This window comes from Bufo gargarizans, chromosome 1, assembly GCF_014858855.1.
Source record: "Bufo gargarizans isolate SCDJY-AF-19 chromosome 1, ASM1485885v1, whole genome shotgun sequence".
Lineage (NCBI taxonomy): Eukaryota > Metazoa > Chordata > Amphibia > Anura > Bufonidae > Bufo > Bufo gargarizans.
In genome coordinates, this window is record NC_058080.1 from 657,153,882 (window position 1) to 657,173,577 (window position 19,696).

Sequence of the window (19,696 nt, forward strand, 5' to 3'; positions counted from 1 at the left end):
GTTCTGGCAAAATGCGGAAAGCACACTGCCCGTGTCCGTGTTTTGCAGATCCCCAAAACACATTTTGGGGGGTGATCGGGGAGTCTATATGGGGTTAATAAGTGAAGGGGGGGTGTAGTGTAGTGTGGTGATTGATGCTACTTACAGAGCTGCCTGTGTCCTCTGGTGGTCAATCCAAGCAAAAGGGACCACCAGAGGACCAGTTAGCAGGTATATTAGACGCTGTTAACAAAACAGCGTCTAATATACGGTTTCAGGGTTAAAAAAAATAAAAAAAAATAAAATAAAAAAATATTGCATCTACAGCCTGCCAGCGAATGATCGCTGCTGGCAGGCTGTAGATTAACTTCTCCACGCAAAATCTAGGCTCTCGCGGGATGACGCGCCGATGTGTCCAGGAGGAATAACCCGGCCGCTTATTATCCATATTCCTTCCTTTGCTGGCTGGATTCATTTTTCCATCATATTATACACTGCTTGTTTCCATGGTTACAGATCACCCTGCAATTTATCAGTGGTGGTCGTGCTTGCACACTATAGGAAAAAAAACTTCCATGGTCCCGGCCATCAGAGAGGCTGAAGCCTTTTTCTATAGTGTGCAAGGCAAAACGTATGCCAACTGATGGCATTTGTAAGACTTAGAAATGCTGGATCAGTCTTTCCGGTGTCATCCGGAAAAACATATCCGGCATTTTTTTTTTTTTTGGTCTTTTTTTTTTTTTTTTTTTTTTTTTTTTTTTAACAGTCCGGCATTTACTTTCCCACCCACATTACAAAACTGGAGTGAGCGGTGTAAAAATGCAAAGCCCTATTTTGCGACATTTTGAAGCCAGGATTCTGGAGTGAAGGCATGATAAATCAGGGCCACTGTGACCAAGTACAAAATTGGTCTCACCCCTACATCAGGTTGTCAGGCAGTGGCATCAAGTGCATGACATTTAAGATTAGCAAACTACATTGTGAGGGCTCATGCACACGGCCACAGACGGTTTTGCGGTCTGCAAATTACAGATCTGCAAAAAAAGGATACTGGCTGTGGGCGTTCTGCATTTTGCGGAACGGAACGTCCGGATCATAACAGAACAGTCCTATCCTTGTCTGTAATGCGGACAACTTCTATATTTTTGCGGGCGCCACGCAACGGGCATACAGATGCGGATAAAAAAAATATCTGTAAAAGGTTAAAATGTTATCTGTCTGACCCCACATTGAGAGTGAAAGTTAACTATCGGTGATTTTAAAGTCTGGCTGTAAAAAGGACAAATCAAGCATTAAAAAGGTATGCAAACACTTGTGAAGCCGGGCACAGACAAAGGGTAAAAACTGGATCTTGCATAAGCGCAGCTTTAAGAGGGCCCGTCACCTCTCCTCACATGGCTGCTGTAGGAACTACTTGTATTCCCCATGTAATAGCAATTCTGGAGAAACTATTCTTATTCATGTTGCGTCATTCCTCTGTTATTACTTTTAGAAGTTATTCATGAATTTCCAGCAGTCTGCAAAAAAAAAAAAAAAACACAACACATCTGGATGTTACCAGTTGGGGGTTTGTTGCTGCATTCTGAGCTATCAAATCAGCGCTGCCGGAGGCAAGGACACACCGCCAACTGGTAAAACCCCACTGACTTTAAAGTCCGTTGGGTTTTACTAGGGTAGGTAGTCCTCAGGGTAGGTCCTCAATATCAGATTGGAGGGGGTCCGACTGACGGCACCCCCACTGAGCAGCTGTATGAAGAGAAAGCAGAAATTGTACAAGCGCTCTGTTCTCTCCACTGTTTACCTGCTCAGTGCAGATATTGCAGCTCCTCCGCCCCATTCACTTCAATTCAAGTGATTAGGAGGGAGCTGCCTCATTGAAGGGAATGGGGACGGACGGGCTGCAATTACACTGCTCACCGATGCAATGTCGATGGCAAGCACATAAACAGTGTAGACAACACGACACTAGTACAAGCCCTGCAGTCACTTCAGACAGCTGAACAGCGGGGGCTCAGGCAGTCGGACCCCCGCCAATCTGATATTGATGACATATCCTGAGGATAGGTCATGAATATAGGAAAAGCGGATAACCCCTTTAAAGTTGGAGGCTACAAATCAATCTTGGCTGAGACACCCGACCAAAGATTGCTGTGTAGCAGTGCAGTCATTGAACTGAACGGGATCACACATTTCGTAACTGTGGGCTCCGAATTGCAAGCAACTCGCGAGTTGCGCTGTGACCCCATTCAGTTCCACAGCAATAGTCAGTTACTGCCGAACCTTGTTCCAGACTGCTGGTAACTCATTCATAAACTTCTAGCAGAAATAATAGAGCAATAGCACAACGTACAGTCAGAATTGTTATTACACGGGGAATGCAGGCATGTCAGGGGAAGTGACAGCTCCTCTTTAAAGGAACACCTCATGGAAAACTGAGACACTGGGGAAGATTCACAGAGCCAAATGCAGCAGAATTCAGGGGCAAATGCAGCCAAAGAATTTGCCACACACACTGCACACCAAAATTATTATGCATTTTAGGCATTTTTAAAGACTCTCTAAAAAGTTTTCAAAAGGGGCTAGAAAAGGAGGCACAACTAAGAGGAGTCAAACAATGCACCACATTAATTAATGGTGCGAGACATTTTTTGGAGCAAAATATTGGCCCAAAATAAGCCAACCAAGAGGTGAAGTAAGGGAAAGTGTCTAACATGTCTAACTAGATGCTGCAAATCTATCACACAGCATGTGCCACATTCTCTACCCATCTTGTCGTGTTGTATGTAGTCTAAATGTGGGGCATTAAAGGGGTTCTAGATCTATCCTCCAAATAGGATATGAGGAGACGTCTGACACCAGGGACCTCCGCGATCAGCTGCCGCAACAGCCACCGGAGCCAGAAGCCGATGGCACCCTTTCTCGTAAATAGAAGCTGAGCCCGCATGGCCGCTACATAGTGATAGAGCCTCCTGCTTCAGGTGTCAATGGCTGCCACAAACAGCTGGGGGGGGGGGGGGTGTCAGACTTACCAATCTGATATTGGTGACCCCTTTAGTAATAAATCATCCCCATTGCCTTGTGCATGGCCTGAATCAGTTTTGCCCAGAGTTTTCCTTGAACTCTAAAAAATAAGGTGCAATATCTCCAAATTCCCCCTCTGCCGGCTCATTCATGTCTGTACATTATAAATAAAATATTCCTCCATAATTTTCAACCAGTTATTTTCCATCTATTCATCAGCTCGGATTTACCTTCAGCTCCTGGTTGCTTACGCACTGAGCCAGGCACCAAAATGGTGGGCGGCGAAGAGTTAATTGTACCTGCTGCCTGTGCCTGCACGAAAGGAGGAATGGTGGAACAGTACTCAGAGGGGACAGTGGGATTTGGACTAGGAGCAGATGGGCTCATCATCCTCTTAATAGCCTGTACTAAAGGAAGGGAAACAAAACAGAAGACTTTTGATAGGGATACACTAAACTTGCTGCAGTCTACATTACTGAGTGCACTAAAGCCTCACCCAAGAGGACAGACAGAAGTATCAGGAGGAAGAACAGTAATAGCAGAGCTCAAAGAGAGGCTTCTGAAGAAAGCAGATGGAAGCAGTCCTAGAGTCCTAGAAGAAGAGCTCATACTGACCGACATCCTCTAAGTGACGAACCAGAGCTATGGAGCGCTGATAACAAAGGCCTCCGGATATGGAGCATCGCTCTCTGCCCTGAGCTTCTATCACATCCGGTAACGTCGAGATATACATCTTGCTCTAAAGTGAACTTGTCACCTGTACTATGCAGCACACAGCATAGCGTAGTGACAGACCCAGTGATTTCGCCTGTCCCCACTCACCCCCGCCTCCTGACGTTGAGCGACATGTTTCTTTCCTGTGCACAAAGGGAAAGAAATCTATCAATCATAGTCTGGGGGTGGGAGCCGCGAGCCTTTTTTAGACTCCTCTCCATCACATCATTGGCGCATGCTGCTGGCTTCGACAGGTCAGTACTATGTACTGGCTGCCATCCGAGAAGTGACAGACCACTGGAACCGGAGTCTCTCACTTTGCTATGTGGCCCTCAGCGAGGGCAGTGTAGTACAGCTCAGGTGCCTTTTAATTGCTTGTATACACATATAATTGCAGTTTCTCAATAGTTTGAAATAGCAATAACTCAAAAGATTATGTGAAATGGAAAAAAGTACTGCTCAACGTTTACGGCACATTTGCAGGATGTCAGCAAGTAGGATAAAGGTTAGTAAGGAAGAAAACGGAATATGAGAACATGAAAGCCACATCTACTGATGGTTGCCACACCTAGCGGCCTGGGGAAACCATAAGCAATAAATGTGGTGGGAAGCACAAAAGGATCCTTACCTTTAGAGATGGAGTCATAGCACAGCACACAGACTCTGGCTTCTTTCTCCAGATACTGCAGCCGGCACTTCAGACTACAGCAGGCAGCACAAAAAACCTAAAGCCAAATACACAGTAAATGAGAAGGCACTTTACGGGATTACACACCTGTGATCTATAAATATACGGCGATGACTTAACTCATGACTAAACTGGAGCTACACCCAGCACAAAATACCTGTAAAGTGGTTTATAATTTCCCTCTCTTTTCATGCAGGTACCTTCCATCTCGCCAAACAAAATAAAAAATAAATTAAAAAAAACACTATTTATTAGAATCGTTTTAAAATGAGACCAGGTAAGTCTCACTGCCAGCTATCGCAGCCCTAATCAGTGGGCAAGTACATAATGAAAATAAAAAGATGCAAAGAAAATAGAGAAAATTTAGAAGACGAACAGAACCTGGATTAGTGAAGGAGAGGAGGGGAGCGGGGGGAGAAGTGGGGCCTCTCAGCAGGATAATTTTCCCTACAGAAACCCTACCCTAGCCCTCAGCCAGAGACAGCCCCTGATGGTGGAACTTCTTCGTCCTCTTACCTATCCTGGTTCACCCTAAAAAGCCCAATCATCAAAATAGCTCCCTATTACCCAGATGAGTTTTTCCCAGTGTGGGTTCCTTAGGGGGTCCATCTAAGAGACACAGGGGCCAAAATAACAATGCTGGGGACCCATTGTTATTACTCTCTATACCTGCTTATGTCTACAAGTACCTTCCATTTAAGATCCCTGCTGAACTGATGACCTATCCAACGCACGGTCCTGTTATTGGTGAGCAGAGAGAAAGCCGCTGCACTACTGCAAGCTCTGGTGCCCTCTCAAAGAGCTGATTGGCGGGGGTCCCGGGTGTTAGACCCTCACCGATAAGATACTGCTAACTCAGACAACCCTTTTAATAAATGGTGAACAATCCCTTTAAGTAATCCCTTAAAACCCCTTTGAGTCCTGGACAAACCCCTTTAAAGTTTTAAGCAGTTATGTAGACAAGTGACTTGAAGGCAAAAAACCAGATGTACATATGACCAACTTACTTTTCCACAGGCTCTACAATGGTGTCTTCGCTTAGTGAAAGTGAACCTAGTGCTGCAGTTCATGCAGTTTGGAGCTTCAGAGTCAGGAATCCAGATTGGCTGCCTCTGACCAGGTACAGGATTTTCCAATGCCTCATTCTCAGGTCTTTCCAATGCTTCCATCACACTGAGCTCAGGACTCTCATCAGTATCTTCATTCACCGACCCTTGCAAAGCACTGGGTGAATGCACGCTGCTTGATCCAGACTCTTCAGGCATTTGGTCTACAATCTGATTATTTAGCTTATCAGGTTGCCTAAGAGACAGAGACTTTGGTGGCTGATTAAACAACTGTTTTGGCCTAGCACCGCCAATGTGGCAAACCATAGTAGCACCAGAAAGATTCCCTTTATTTTGAGGCGGAGGTGAAGCAGCAGCTTTATTCTGTGAAATATCCACCGTGTTGCTCAGTGCTTTGCCTTCTACTTCCTGAGACTCATCGCCAACAGTGTCAGTCCCACCGGATTCAGCCAAGGTTAAATCACAAGGTGGGCGGTTTTCCAAAGCAGTTTCCTTATTCAAAGGAACACTTTCCACACCAAGAAAAGCATCAAGCTCTGCGTCACTAATGTATGTGTCACTTAACAACAGGTCATTATGGTCACTTATGAAATCAGATAATACAGCATTTTCAAAACCAGGGCTATAAATATCGTCTTTAAGGGTTGGGCTCGGGGGAATGGGCTTGCATGTTTCCACTGTAGGCAGTTTGGTAACAGGTTGTGGTGGGATATCATCATCTGTTGATTTAACGTCATTGGCTTTACGTTTCTCTGTAGGTGTTGGCAGAGGTGTAGGTTGTAAGGATGCAGTTTTACAACTTGGTATCTCAGAGTCGTGTTGTGAGACCTCAGCTGGTACTTCTTCTGAGGCTTGGTTATACAGCTTCATTGCGTTGTCTTTCACAGGCGAATCATCTTGTGTAGCACAATTTGAGAAAGGCAGAGATTTGGTGTGAGGAGTCGGCGCTGATACCTTAGATATTTCATCATCGCATTCTGAGGAGATGACACTTGAGATCCCAGGCTTCTCCACAGACGGACATTCATTTTGGCAAGCGCCTAAATTACTATAAATCTCACTTTCCGAACCAAAGTCGACATTTTCTGCAGGGAAATCTAAATTTGCTGTTAGTTGCTTAGGCTGAAAAGTTAGTGTATCCGCCTGTACCCTTGACTCCAGGTCAGTTTGATCATCAGGCAATGTCTCATAACAGAGATCATCGCTGACATAGCCGTCAGTGCTCGACGAACTTGATGTACTGGTGGAATCAATACTAGAAGCAATGTCTGAAGCTTCTCTTGCGTCGTCTACTTGAGCAGTAAAATCAGAGGCGGCATTGACATTCGTATTACTAACTTCAGGGCTCAGGTTGAGCAGATCTGATTGCCTTCCAGGTAACCAGTCTGAGTTCCTTGTAGAGACATCTGCACAACACAGCTCCTCATTTCCCAATGAAGTGGTCAGATCTGAAGCTGGGACTGTAAAGAAACCTGGGTCAGAAAGTAATTCAAGGTCGGAGACCACATTTGTGCTTGGCTGGAGGGCATCAGGAATTAAGGACTCATTGCTGCTTGCTGTATGAAGCAAGCTGCCAGTGTCACTGATAAGGTCACATATAGGAACACTACTCCTGCCGGTGCTGGATTCACCTTCATTGGACATTCCTTCCTCTACACAAGATAAGAGATCTGGGCCGCTGACATTTCTTTCACCTTGTGAGACCGGAGTAACATTTTTAAGCTCTTCTTCATTCGGAGAGATTGACGACGGAGGGTCCTCATGACTATTACCATAGGACTGCTTCCTGGGAGCTGAGAAATCTGGCTGCAGGTAGAAGTCACCTGAAGAAAGAGCACTTTGGTTTGGGTCAAGAGGTGTGTCACATGACTGGTAGGTTTCCAACTCATCTGTATAAAGAAAGTAAGAAAGTAAAGACTTCAAAGCCTGAAACCGAGCACCGTGCTTATAGATACACACAGCCTGTCACTATTCTGTGTAGTGCCATCACTTCTCTGCGCTGACAGACTGCCCACTACATACTCAAACATTACGGCATTTTGCTACTTTATGTATTCATCTCATAGAAGAAAATATTGTCTTATATTTCAATTCTTGTCTGCATTCTGCTGTTCCTCCATTATACCTCCTTCAAGTTCGTAAATAGATTTCTGAGAAGAATAATGGAATTTTATGAAAATATACTTCAGAATTGTTATATGACAGGGAATGCAGTCAGAGTAACTAAATCAGGAGCTGACAAGTCCTTTGTAAGGAGAGGTTCTGCAGCAGCTGCAGTTTTGTTGTAATAATTATTGGCCCAAAATGAATCAAACATGAACTGCTATGTTTAATAGTATGGCATCTGCCATCTTGTGATATGTCCACCATTTTGTGTGAGCTCATGGAAAGGCCACGCGTTCCTAAAGTGTATTCTCATATTTTTCTCTACAATTGTGCCAGTTTGAGAGAGTACTCCTCGTCTTTTAAAAGATTTATATTTAAAGATAAAGCATGAGGATGTTAGTATGTTCTCTAAACATCTGGTACAAATCACCCCTACAGCTTGCTGTCTGTTTATGAATATATAATATATGTAATCTATTTCACTTAATGTTTTTGTGTGTCGTTAAAGGATATCAACACTATCCACTATAACAGTGACATCTACAGCACCCCGCCCCCAAAACAGTGACTTCCACAGGGGCCCGTGGCCTTTACTGGATCGGGGGCGTGTCCTTTTGAACAGCTCACTCTCAGACAGCAGCACTGTGCTGTCCGAGTGTGATCTGCAGGGAGAAAGTTACCCTCTACCTTTGCAGCTGACAGAAGTTGATTTTCACCTTCATTTTTTTTTAAATCCCTGTTGGCTAAGGAGTGGAGGGGCGTGGCCTAACCAGATATGGGCGTGGCTTATCGGGACCTAGAAGTTGATTTTTAACTTCATTTTTTCAATCTCAGTCGGCTGAGGAGTGGGAGGGGGCATGTCCTTTTGAACAGCTCACTCTAAGGGTCCAGCTGGATGTATTGCGGATCCGCAATGCACTACGGACGTCTGAATAAAGCCTAAGTGAGTGTGAGCTGCAGGGAGAAAGTCACCATCCCTCCCACCCCTGCAGCTGACAGAAGTTGATTTTTACCTTAATTATTTCAATCCATCGGCTCAGGAGTGGGAGGGGGCGTGGCCTAACCAGATCAGGGGCATGGCTTAGTGGGTTTTAAGTCTTTTGAGGGTGGACACATTGTGGCAGGGGGCGTATCTGGGCTCCTTCCTGCAAGAGTGACGCCCCTCTGGGCACCTTACTGGCTCATTTGCATATCAAATAAACTGGATTTTCAGAGGATAAAAACATCTATTGCTGGAACAAAGGCACATTTTGAAATAAGGTACTAAGTGCTATTAGCAAATGGCTTTACTTCAATAGCGATTATCCTGGTGACAGTTTTGCTTTAACCACTTCAGCCCCGCTAGGTGAAACCCCCTTCATGACCAGGCCACTTTTTACACTTCGGCACTACACTCCTTTCACCGTTTATCGCTCGGTCATGCAACTTACCACCCAAATGAATTTTGCCTCCTTTTCTTCTCACTAATGGAGCTTTCATTTGGTGGTATTTTATTGCTGCTGACATTTTTACTTTTTTTGTTATTAATCAAAATGTAACGATTTTTTTGCAAAAAAATGACATTTTTCACTTTCAGCTGTGAAATTTTGCAAAAAAAAACGACATCCATATATAAATTTTTCGCTAAATTTATAGTTCTACATGTCTTTGATAAAAAAAAAATGTTTGGGCAAAAAAAAAAAATGGTTTGGGTAAAAGTTATAGCATTTACAAACTATAGTACAAAAATGTGAATTTCCGCTTTTTGAAACTGCTCTGATTTTCTGAGCACCTGTCATGTTTCCTGAGGTTCTACAATGCCCAAACAGTATAACTACCCCACAAATGACCCCATTTCGGAAAGTAGACACCCTAAGGTATTCGCTGATGGGCATAGTGAGTTCATAGAACTTTTTATTTTTTGTCACAAGTTAGTGGAAAATGATGATGATTTTTTATTTTATTTTTTTCTTACAAAGTCTCATATTGCACTAACTTGCGACAAAAAATAAAAAATTCTAGGAACTCACCATGCCCCTCACAGAATACCTTGGGGTGTCTTCTTTCCAAAATGGGGTCACTTGTGGGGTAGTTATACTGCCCTGGCAATTTAGGGGCCCAAATGTGTGAGAAGAACTTTGCAATCAAAATGTGTAAGAAATGACCGGTGAAATCCGAAAGGTGCACTTTGGAATATGCGCCCCTTTGCCCACCTTGGCATCAAAAAAGTGTCACACATGTGGTATCGCCGTACTCAGGAGAAGTTGGGGAATGTGTTTTGGGGTGTCATTTTACATATACCCATGCTGGGTGAGAGAAATATCTTGGCAAAAGACAACTTTTCCCATTTTTTTATACAAAGTTGGCATTTGACCAAGATATTTTTCTCACCCAGCATGGGTATATGTAAAATGACACCCCAAAACACATTCCCCAACTTCTCCTGAGTACGGCGATACCAGATGTGTGACACTTTTTTGATGCCAAGGTGGGCAAAGGGGCGCATATTCCAAAGTGCACCTTTCGGATTTCACCGGTCATTTTTTACAGATTTTGATTGCAAAGTACTTCTCACACATATGGGCCCCTAAATTGCCAGGGCAGTATAACTACGCCACAAGTGACCCCATTTTGGAAAGAAGACATCCCAAGGTATTCCGTGAGGGGCACTGCGAGTTCCTAGAATTTTTTATTTTTTGTCACAAGTTAGCGGAAAATGATGATTTTTTTTTTTTCTCTTTTTTCCTTACAAAGTCTCATATTCCACTAACTTGCGACAAAAAATAAAAAATTCTAGGAACTCGCCATGCCCCTCACGGAATACCTTGGGGTGTCTTCTTTCCAAAATGGGGTCACTTGTGGCGTAGTTATACTGCCCTGGCAATTTAGGGGCCCATATGTGTGAGAAGTACTTTGCAATCAAAATCTGTAAAAAATGACCGGTGAAATCCGAAAGGTGCACTTTGGAATATGTGCCCCTTTGCCCACCTTGGCATCAAAAAAGTGTCACACATCTGGTATCGCCGTACTCAGGAGAAGTTGGGGAATGTGTTTTGGGGTGCCATTTTACATATACCCATGCTGGGTGAGAGAAATATGTTGGCAAAAGACAACTTTTCCCATTTTTTTATACAAAGTTGGCATTTGACCAAGATATTTATCTCACCCAGCATGGGTATATGTAAAATGACACCCCAAAACACATTCCCCAACTTCTCCTGAGTACGGTGATACCAGATGTGTCACACTTTTTTGCAGCCTAGATGCGCAAAGGTGCCCAAATTCCTTTCAGGAGGGCATTTTTAGACATTTGGATCCCAGACTTCTTCTCACGCTTTAGGGCCCCTAAAAAGCCAGGGCAGTATAAATACCCCACATGTGACCCCACTTTGGAAAGAAGACACCCCAAGGTATCCAATGAGGGGCCTGGCAAGTTCATAGAAATTTTTTTTTTTTTCGCATAAGTTAGCGGAAATTGATTTTTTTTTGTTTTTTCTCACAAAGTCTCACTTTTTCGCTAACTTAGGACAAAAATTTCAATCTTTCATGGACTCAATATGCCCCTCAGCAAATACCTTGGGGTGTCTTCTTTCCAAAATGGGGTCAGTTGTGGGGTGTTTGTACTGCCCTGGCATTTGAGGGTCTCCGCAATCATTACATGTATGGCCAGCATTAGGAGTTTCTGCTATCCTCCTTATATTGAGCATACAGGTAATGAGATTTTGTTTTCCGTTCAGCCTCTGGGCTGAAAGAAAAAAATGAACGGCACAGATTTCTTCGTTCGCATCGATCAATGTGGATGAAAAAATCTCTGCCAAAAAAAGAAAAAATGGAGGGGAAAGGCGTCTGCCAGGACATAGGAGCTCCGCCCTACATCCATACCCACTTAGCTCGTATGCCCTGGCAAACCAGATTTCTCCATTCGCATCAATCGATGTGGATGAATAAATCATTGCCGGGATTTTTTTTTTTTATATATATATATATATATATATATATATATATATATATATATATATATATATACACATATACACACACAAAGTGCTTGCCAAAGCATAGGAACGCCGCCTCCTCCTCAGCTCGTATGCCTCGGCAAACGTATCTGTTACTGCAGAGGAGAAAATCCCGTCTTGCAGCGCCGCATACACCGACTTGCGTGTAATCTGACAGCAGCGCAATGCTTCTGTCAGAATGCACATCGGTGCTGCAGCTGGTCGATCGGTTGGTCCACCTGGAAGGTAAAAAGACAAAAAAAAAAAAAAAAAAACAACAGGCCACAACGCAATAATTTTATTAACTTTGGAACAGAACATGTAACTTTAACTTTTGGAACTAAACATTAACCTGTTTGCTTGCCTGTTTTTTTTTTTTTTTTGTTTTTTTGTTTTTTTACCTTTATAGAACAAACCTCCTTCCCCATGGGTCAATGTGCAAAGCGCAAATCGCCCAAAGATGTGGCGAAGTGCGTTATGCACTTTGTCCCATGTGAAAGGAGACGTTTGCAGCAGCTGTGAGTGAATGGGCCCTAATAGCCCTGTGTGCCTATCCTGGTGAGATGTGATCCCTATGCTAGGTGTACCTGTGTGTGGTACTTTCGGAAACACTCCCCTAAGCATAGGGCAGGGTGGTCGGGACAGTCAGGACAGAAATAGCGGGTGTCACGCCTTATTCCACTCCTGCTACAGACACAACATTTTTTTCGGGGTGGCGGTCGGTTTGAGGTACCAGCAACGACACTGGGGAAGTGTCGCTCGTGTAGACGGCTAACTACACTGGTGGATGGGGCCACGGAACCTCCTGGATACAGGAGGTTCGCGATGATCTCTTCCTGAAATTTGAGGAAGGATCCAGTTCTCCCAGCCTTACTGTAGAGAACAAAACTATTGTACAGAGCCAATTGAATTAAATATACAGACACCTTCTTATACCAGCGTCTGGTGCGACGGGAAACTAAATACGGAGCCAACATCTGGTCATTGAAGTCGACCCCTCCCATGTGGAGGTTATAGTCATGGACTGAGAGGGGCTTTTCAATGACACGGGTTGCTCGCTCAATTTGTATTGTCGTGTCTGCGTGAATGGAGGAGAGCATGTAAACGTCACGCTTGTCTCTCCATTTCACCGCGAGCAGTTCTTCGTTACACAGTGCGGCCCTCTGCCCCCTTGCAAGACGGGTGCTAACGAGCCGTTGGGGGAAGCCCGCGCGACTAGTTCGCGCGGTACCACAGGCGCCAATCCGTTCTAGAAACAAATGCCTAAAGAGGGCCACACTTGTGTAGAAATTGTCCACATAAAGATGGTACCCCTTGCCGAATAAGGGTGACACCAAGTCCCAAACTGTCTTCCCACTGCTCCCCAGGTAGTCAGGGCAACCGACCGGCTCCAGGGTCTGATCTTTTCCCTCATAGACCCGAAATTTGTGGGTATAGCCTGTGGCCCTTTCACAGAGCTTATACAATTTGACCCCATACCGGGCGCGCTTGCTTGGGATGTATTGTTTGAAGCCAAGGCGCCCGGTAAAATGCATCAGGGACTCGTCTATGCAGATGTTTTGCTCAGGGGTATACAAATCTGCAAATTTCTGGTTGAAATGGTCTATGAGGGGCCGAATTTTGTGGAGCCGGTCAAAAGCAGGGTGGCCCCTGGGACGGGAGGCGGTGTTGTCGCTAAAGTGCAGGAAACGCAGGATGACCTCAAATCGTGTCCTGGACATAGCAGCAGAGAACATGGGCATGTGATGAATCGGGTTCGTGGACCAATATGACCGCAATTCATGCTTTTTTGTCAGGCCCATGTTGAGGAGGAGGCCCAGAAAAGTTTTAAATTCTGAAACTTGGACTGGTTTCCACCGGAAAGGCTGGGCATAAAAGCTTTCCGGGTTAGCGGTGATAAATTGTGTGGCATACCTGTTTGTCTCTGCCACGACCAAGTCTAAAAGCTCCGCAGTCAAGAACAGCTCAAAAAATCCCAGGGCCGAATCGATCTGAGCTGTCTCAACCCGAACTCCAGACTGGGCGGTGAAAGGGAAAACTACGGGTGCGGCTGAAGTTGGGGACTGCCAATCAGGGTTTGCCAGCACCTCTGGGATTCTAGGGGCTCTACGGGCACGTCTTTGCGGTGGCTGCGACGGGGTCACTACTGCACGTGCCACCGTACCAGCTTCAACTGCCCTTCTGGTGCTCGCTACTTCACCAGGTTGTACGGCAGTGCTGGTACTAGGTCCAGGAAGGGCTGGGCTGCTGGTGTATGCCTCACCACGTAATCCGACAGCACCAGCCCCACTCTGCTGCTCTTGAAGCGGATCCTGCGCAACCTGCGGTCTAGCGACACGGGGCCGGGTACGCCTGGTGCTATCAGGGACCTCAGCCTCCTCGTCCGAACTTTGGGTCAGAGAGCCACTGCTTTCTACAGGTTCGTATTCTGACCCGCTGGATTCATCAGATGAGGGTTCCCACTCCTCATCCGACTGGGTCAGAAGCCTGTAGGCCTCTTCAGAAGAATACCCCCTGTTAGACATGTGGGCAACTAAATTTCGGTGTATTCCCTGAGACTACCCAAGAAAAAAAAAGCAAGCCTGTCTTACAAATGGGAGGCTAGCGAAGTACCGGAGGCTGCTGCGGTTGATAAAAAATATCAAAACTGATTTTTTTATCGCCGCAGTGCGTGTAAAGTGAATGTGCAGCGATCAAAAAAAAAAATTTTTTTTTTGTCACTGCGGTGGGGCGGGCGTGGGTGTACGCACGTGTGGGCGACCGATCAGGCCTGATCGGGCAAACACTGCGTTTTGGGTGGAGGGCGAACTAAAGTGACACTAGTACTATTATAGATCTGACCGTGATCAGTTTTGATCACTTCCAGATACTATAAAAGTACAAATGCTGATTAGCGATACGCTAATCAGCGAATAACGGACTGCGGTGCGGTGGGCTGGGCGCTAACCGATCCCTAAACTACCTAACCAAGGGGCCTAAACTATACTGAAACCTAACGGTCAATACCAGTGAAAAAAAAAAGTGACAGTTTGCACTGATCACTTTTTTCCCTTTCACTAGTGATTGACAGGGGGGATAAAAGGGGTGATCAAAGGGTTAATTGGGGTGATCTGGGGGCTAAGTGTGGTGTAGTGGGTACTCACAGTAATGATGTGCTCCTCTGCTGGAACCAACCGACCAAAAGAAGGAGCAGAGGAGCACAGCAGCCATATAACCCCATCATATTTACTAATATGTGGGGTTAAATGGCTGCTGATTGGTTTTTTTGAAAATCAGCAGCCTGCCAGCCAATGATCGTGGCCGGCAGGCTGCTGACGAAATACTCTGCAGTGAAATGCCGGCCCGCGATGCGCATGCGTGGGCCGGCTGTGACGTAATCTCGCGTCTCGCGAGAAGACGCGCCGATGCGTCCAGGAGGAACTAATCAACCACCTCCCGGACGCATCGGTGCGTACAGCGGTCGGGAGGTGGTTAAAGCTCTCCTACAGCAGTGAAGATAAATGGCTGGGTTGTTATGGAAACCTGAAGTAAAACTGTATGTGGAGACTGAGAGCTTCTATTGGCGGATAAGGGTCATGTGACCGAGCTTCTATTGGCTAATGCATTTCTTGGGAATATGTCGGGAACGGTACATCCTAGAGAGCAGAGACCTGGTCTAAAACCTTCCTGGACACACGAAGTACCCGTGTGCCAAATTTCATGATTGTAAATGCGACCGTGTGGATTCCTTTAGCGGACATGCGCGCACACACACACTCAGCTTTATATATTAGATATATATATATATATACGTGTAATGAACCTTAATTCTTTAAATATAAGATAATCAATAGGATATATGGTATTGTTATGTATGTTGTTAAATATTATAAAAGATAATCTATTATATAATATAATTCTCACTAAGAATCTTCCTATATTTTAGGGGTGGAAGCAATCTTTAAAGGTAAATGTCACATTTAGACCCCAATTTCAATTTTCATATATGTAGTTACTAATAACATGATATTCCAGAATCAGTTACTATTAGACTGACTTACCCCATATTTAATAAGATTCAGCCCTTAGGAACCAGTCTGCATAAAACTGCAATTTCACTATTCAGTTAAGATGGCCGCCACTGCCCTCCCCCTGAGGCTAATCCCACCTGCCATCACTAGCCAGTAACAATAGCCCCCCAAAAGTGTCAGTAACCAGAGCCCTCCCCCCTAAAGAGTTAATCTCCTGCAGCATACAGGGGTCCTCTTACCACATGTTGCTTCCATTTATACACTGAGCAGACGGCAGATCTCCCTTCCCTGCTCTGCGCTGCTTCCACTCTGCATTCTCCAGCTCTGCTGAGTGAGGGAGCGTCTGTCAAGTGCAGGGACAGGGAGAAGTGCACACAGCCCAGGCACTGTTATCAGCTGCTGGGGAGGACCTGGCTTTAATCATTTACTTACAGTCCCTGGCTGTCAGTAATGTGAGCCTGCACGCTGCGTGCTCCGTCCTTCAACAGATAGACGGACCATGTCTAGCAACCCTATTTTAAGCACAGGTAAAAGTAGGCAGTACAGGGAACAAAACAGTGGAATTAAGGGGTAATTGAATACACAGTGAAAAGTTGAAATAGGGCCACCAAGGAGATATTAATTAATCACCACAATCCAATACTCCAAAAAAATAAAAAAAATGACAGTTATCCTTTAAGTATTAGACTGTGTTAATGAGTCTCTGTCCGAAGAAAGCTATGTTATTCTAACTAGCAATTAAATACTCTTTGAAGACACACGTGCAAATGTCCAATTGTGGTTTTAATTTGTACCATAAATTTGACAGATTGAGAGATGTCTAATGGCACCACTAAGTCTGCATTTTAATTAGTGTGTGTGTGTCATAGTTAATCCTTACCGTTCTGATTTAAGGTTCTAGATGTCATATGTTTAGAATGTAAGATGAAGTCAGACAGCATAGTTAATTATTTATAGTATGATACTAATAGCTTATACAACAGTGCCACCTAGATATGAGTAGGTGACATTACAACAGCAGCAGAAAGGCATTCTGGTTAATACAATGACATCATAGTCCTTATCGTGTGTACAAGCCTACCAGATAATGAGTGGAAAAAAACTCCAATTTAGGAAGGTGTGTCTAACTGTTAAGTTTTTGGTAATAAGCCAGATACAAGGAGGAGGAAACCAAGCAACCAGGAGATCAGAAAACCAAAGAGCTAGAAACCTACAAAGGTTAGAAGACAGGCTTAGACACATAATGACAAGTTGAGCTCTCTAGAGGGGTCTATCAAGATGAAAGCCATGGTGAGATGTGCGATGATGGACCACCCAGCTTTCCTAGGAGCAGAAGTGAGATTCCTACTAGGACTTGGTAAGAGACACAAAGAATGATATTTCATGGTATGAAGATTAATTGGATAATGTGGGTGAAATTATACCATCTAGATTGTCAAATAAATACATGAATTAATTGATTATCTTTATATTGAGATGAAGTCTTAGGATACTGTGAGGCTTTATTCTACTCAATCTATCAAATAATTAAATTATTGCTGTATGTATGTGTATATATACACAGTACAGACCAAAAGTTTGGACACACCTTCTTATTCAAAGAGTTTTCTTTATTTTCATGACTATGAAAATTGTAGATTCACACTGAAAGCATCAAAACTATGAATTAACACATGTGGAATTATATACATAACAAAAAAAAGTGTGAAACAACTGAAAATATGTCATTCTAGGTTCTGCAAAGTAGCCACCTTTTGCTTTGATTACTGCTTTGCACACTCTTGGCATTCTCTTGATGAGCTTCAAGAGGTAGTCACCTGAAATGGTTTTCACTTCTCAGGTGTGCCCTGTCAGGTTTAATAAGTGGGATTTCTTGCCTTATAAATGGGGTTGGGACCATCAGTTGCGTTGTGGAGAAGTCAGGTGGATACACAGCTGATAGTCCTACTGAATAGACTGTAAGAATTTGTATTATGGCAAGAAAAAAGCAGCTAAGTAAAGAAAAACGAGTGGCCATCATTACTTTAAGAAATGAAGGTCAGTCAGTCCGAAAAATTGGGAAAACTTTGAAAGTGTCCCCAAGTGCAGTCACAAAAACCATCAAGCGCTACAAAGAAACTGGCTCCCATGCGGACCGCCCCAGGAAAGGAAGACCAAGAGTCACCTCTCCTGCGGAGGATAAGTTCATCCGAGTCACCAGCCTCAGAAATCACAGGTTAACAACAGCTCAGATTAGAGACCAGGTCAATGCCACACAGAGTTCTAGCAGCAGACATCTCTAGAATAACTGTTAAGAGGAGACTGTGTGAATCAGGCCTTCATGGTAGAATATCTGCTAGGAAACCACTGCTAAGGACAGGCAACAAGCAGAAGAGACTTGTTTGGGCTAAAGAACACAAGGACTGGACATTAGACCAGTGGAAATCTGTGCTTTGGTCTGATGAGTCCAAATTTGAGATCTTTGGTTGCAACCACCGTGTCTTTGTGCCACGCAGAAAAGGTGAACGGATGGACTCTACATGCCTGGTTCCCACCGTGAAGCAGGAGTTGCGATGGTGTGGGGGTGCTTTGCTGATGACACTGTTGGGGATTTATTCAAAATTGAAGGCATACTGAACCAGCATGGCTACCACAGCATCTTGCAGCTGCATGCTATTCCATCCGGTTTGCGTTTAGTTGGACCATCATTTATTTTTCAACAGGACAATGACCCCAAACACACCTCCAGGCTGTGTAAGGGCTATTTGGCGGAGAGTGATGGGGTGCTGCGCCAGATGACCTGGCCTCCACAGTCACCGGACCTGAACCCAATCGAGATGGTTTGGGGTGAGCTGGACCGCACAGTGAAGGCAAAAGGGCCAACAAGTGCTAAGCATCTCTGGGAACTCCTTCAAGACTGTTGGAAGACCATTTCAGGTGACTACCTCTTGAGGCTCATCAAGAGAATGTCAAGAGTGTGCAAACCAGTAATAAAAGCAAAAGGTGGCTACTTTGAAGAACCTAGAATATGACATTTTCTGTTTCACACTTTTTTGTTATGTATATAATTCCACATGTGTTAATTCATAGTTTTGATGCCTTCAGTGTGAATCTACAATTTTCATAGTCATGAAAATAAAGAAAACTCTTTGAATGAGAAGGTGTGTCCAAACTTTTGGTCTGTACTGTATATATATATATATATATATATATATATATATATATATATATGCGCACCGAAATGAAAATTCTGGTCCGAAACCGAAAATTCAGGATGCCCTTGACCGAAACCAAGACCGAAACTGCCTTTTTGCCCAAATACTTTTAAAATACTTTTTTAAGTTAAAAAAAAAGGAAAGTGAATTAAAATATAAAGTTAAACAGATACATAGATATTATACACACAATGCCACCCAAAGTGGTTATTTTAAAAAAAAATTCACTCTCTACCCCCCCTCCCTCGTCACTCTCATTCTACCCCCTCCCTCGTCACTCTCATTTTACACCCCCCCTCCCCTTGTCACTCTCATTTTACACCCCCCCTCCCCTTGTCACTCTCATTTTACACCCCCCCTCCCCTTGTCACTCTCATTTTACACCCCCCTCCCCTTGTCACTCTCATTTTACACCCCCCCTCCCCTTGTCACTCTCATTTTACACCCCCCCTCCCCTTGTCACTCTCATTTTACACCCCCCCTCCCCTTGTCACTCTCATTTTACACCCCCCCTCCCCTTGTCACTCTCATTTTACACCCCCCCTCCCCTTGTCACTCTCATTTTACACCCCCCCTCCCCTTGTCACTCTCATTTTACACCCCCCCCCCGTCACTCTCATTTTACACCCCCCCCCCCGTCACTCTCATTTTACACCCCCCCCCCGTCACTCTCATTTTACACCCCCCCTCTGTCACTCTCATTTTACACCCCCCCCCTGTCACTCTCATTTTACACCCCCCCCCTGTCACTCTCATTTTACACCCCCCCCCCCCTCTCATTTTACACACCCCCCGTCACTCTCATTTTACACACACCCCCCCTTGTCACTCTCATTTTACACCCCCCCCCCCCCTTGTCACTCTCATTTTACACCCCCCCCTCTCACCTCTAGTGTAGCCTGTGTAGCATGGCCGAGCTCTGTTCGGTCCGCGGTACAGGAGC

At 44.6% G+C, this 19,696-nt stretch overlaps 1 protein-coding gene across 7 annotated transcripts in view; it reads right to left on the reverse strand.

Moving 5' to 3' along the window:
• Nucleotides 1-19,696, reverse strand: part of ZFYVE16 (zinc finger FYVE-type containing 16) — a 112,410-nt gene that overhangs the window by 69,647 nt on the left and 23,067 nt on the right. For 5 of the 7 annotated variants that reach the window (XM_044276031.1, XM_044276032.1, XM_044276028.1 and 2 more), the window contains 3 exons: nt 5,410-7,358; nt 4,343-4,439; nt 3,231-3,407 (listed from right to left, as the gene is read on the reverse strand). In XM_044276031.1, the coding sequence (XP_044131966.1) occupies nt 3,231-3,407; nt 4,343-4,439; nt 5,410-7,358 (2,223 nt within the window). The remainder of the gene's footprint in view (nt 1-3,230; nt 3,408-4,342; nt 4,440-5,409; nt 7,359-19,696) is intronic. The other 2 variants (XM_044276030.1, XM_044276034.1) reach the window with 2 other exon arrangements.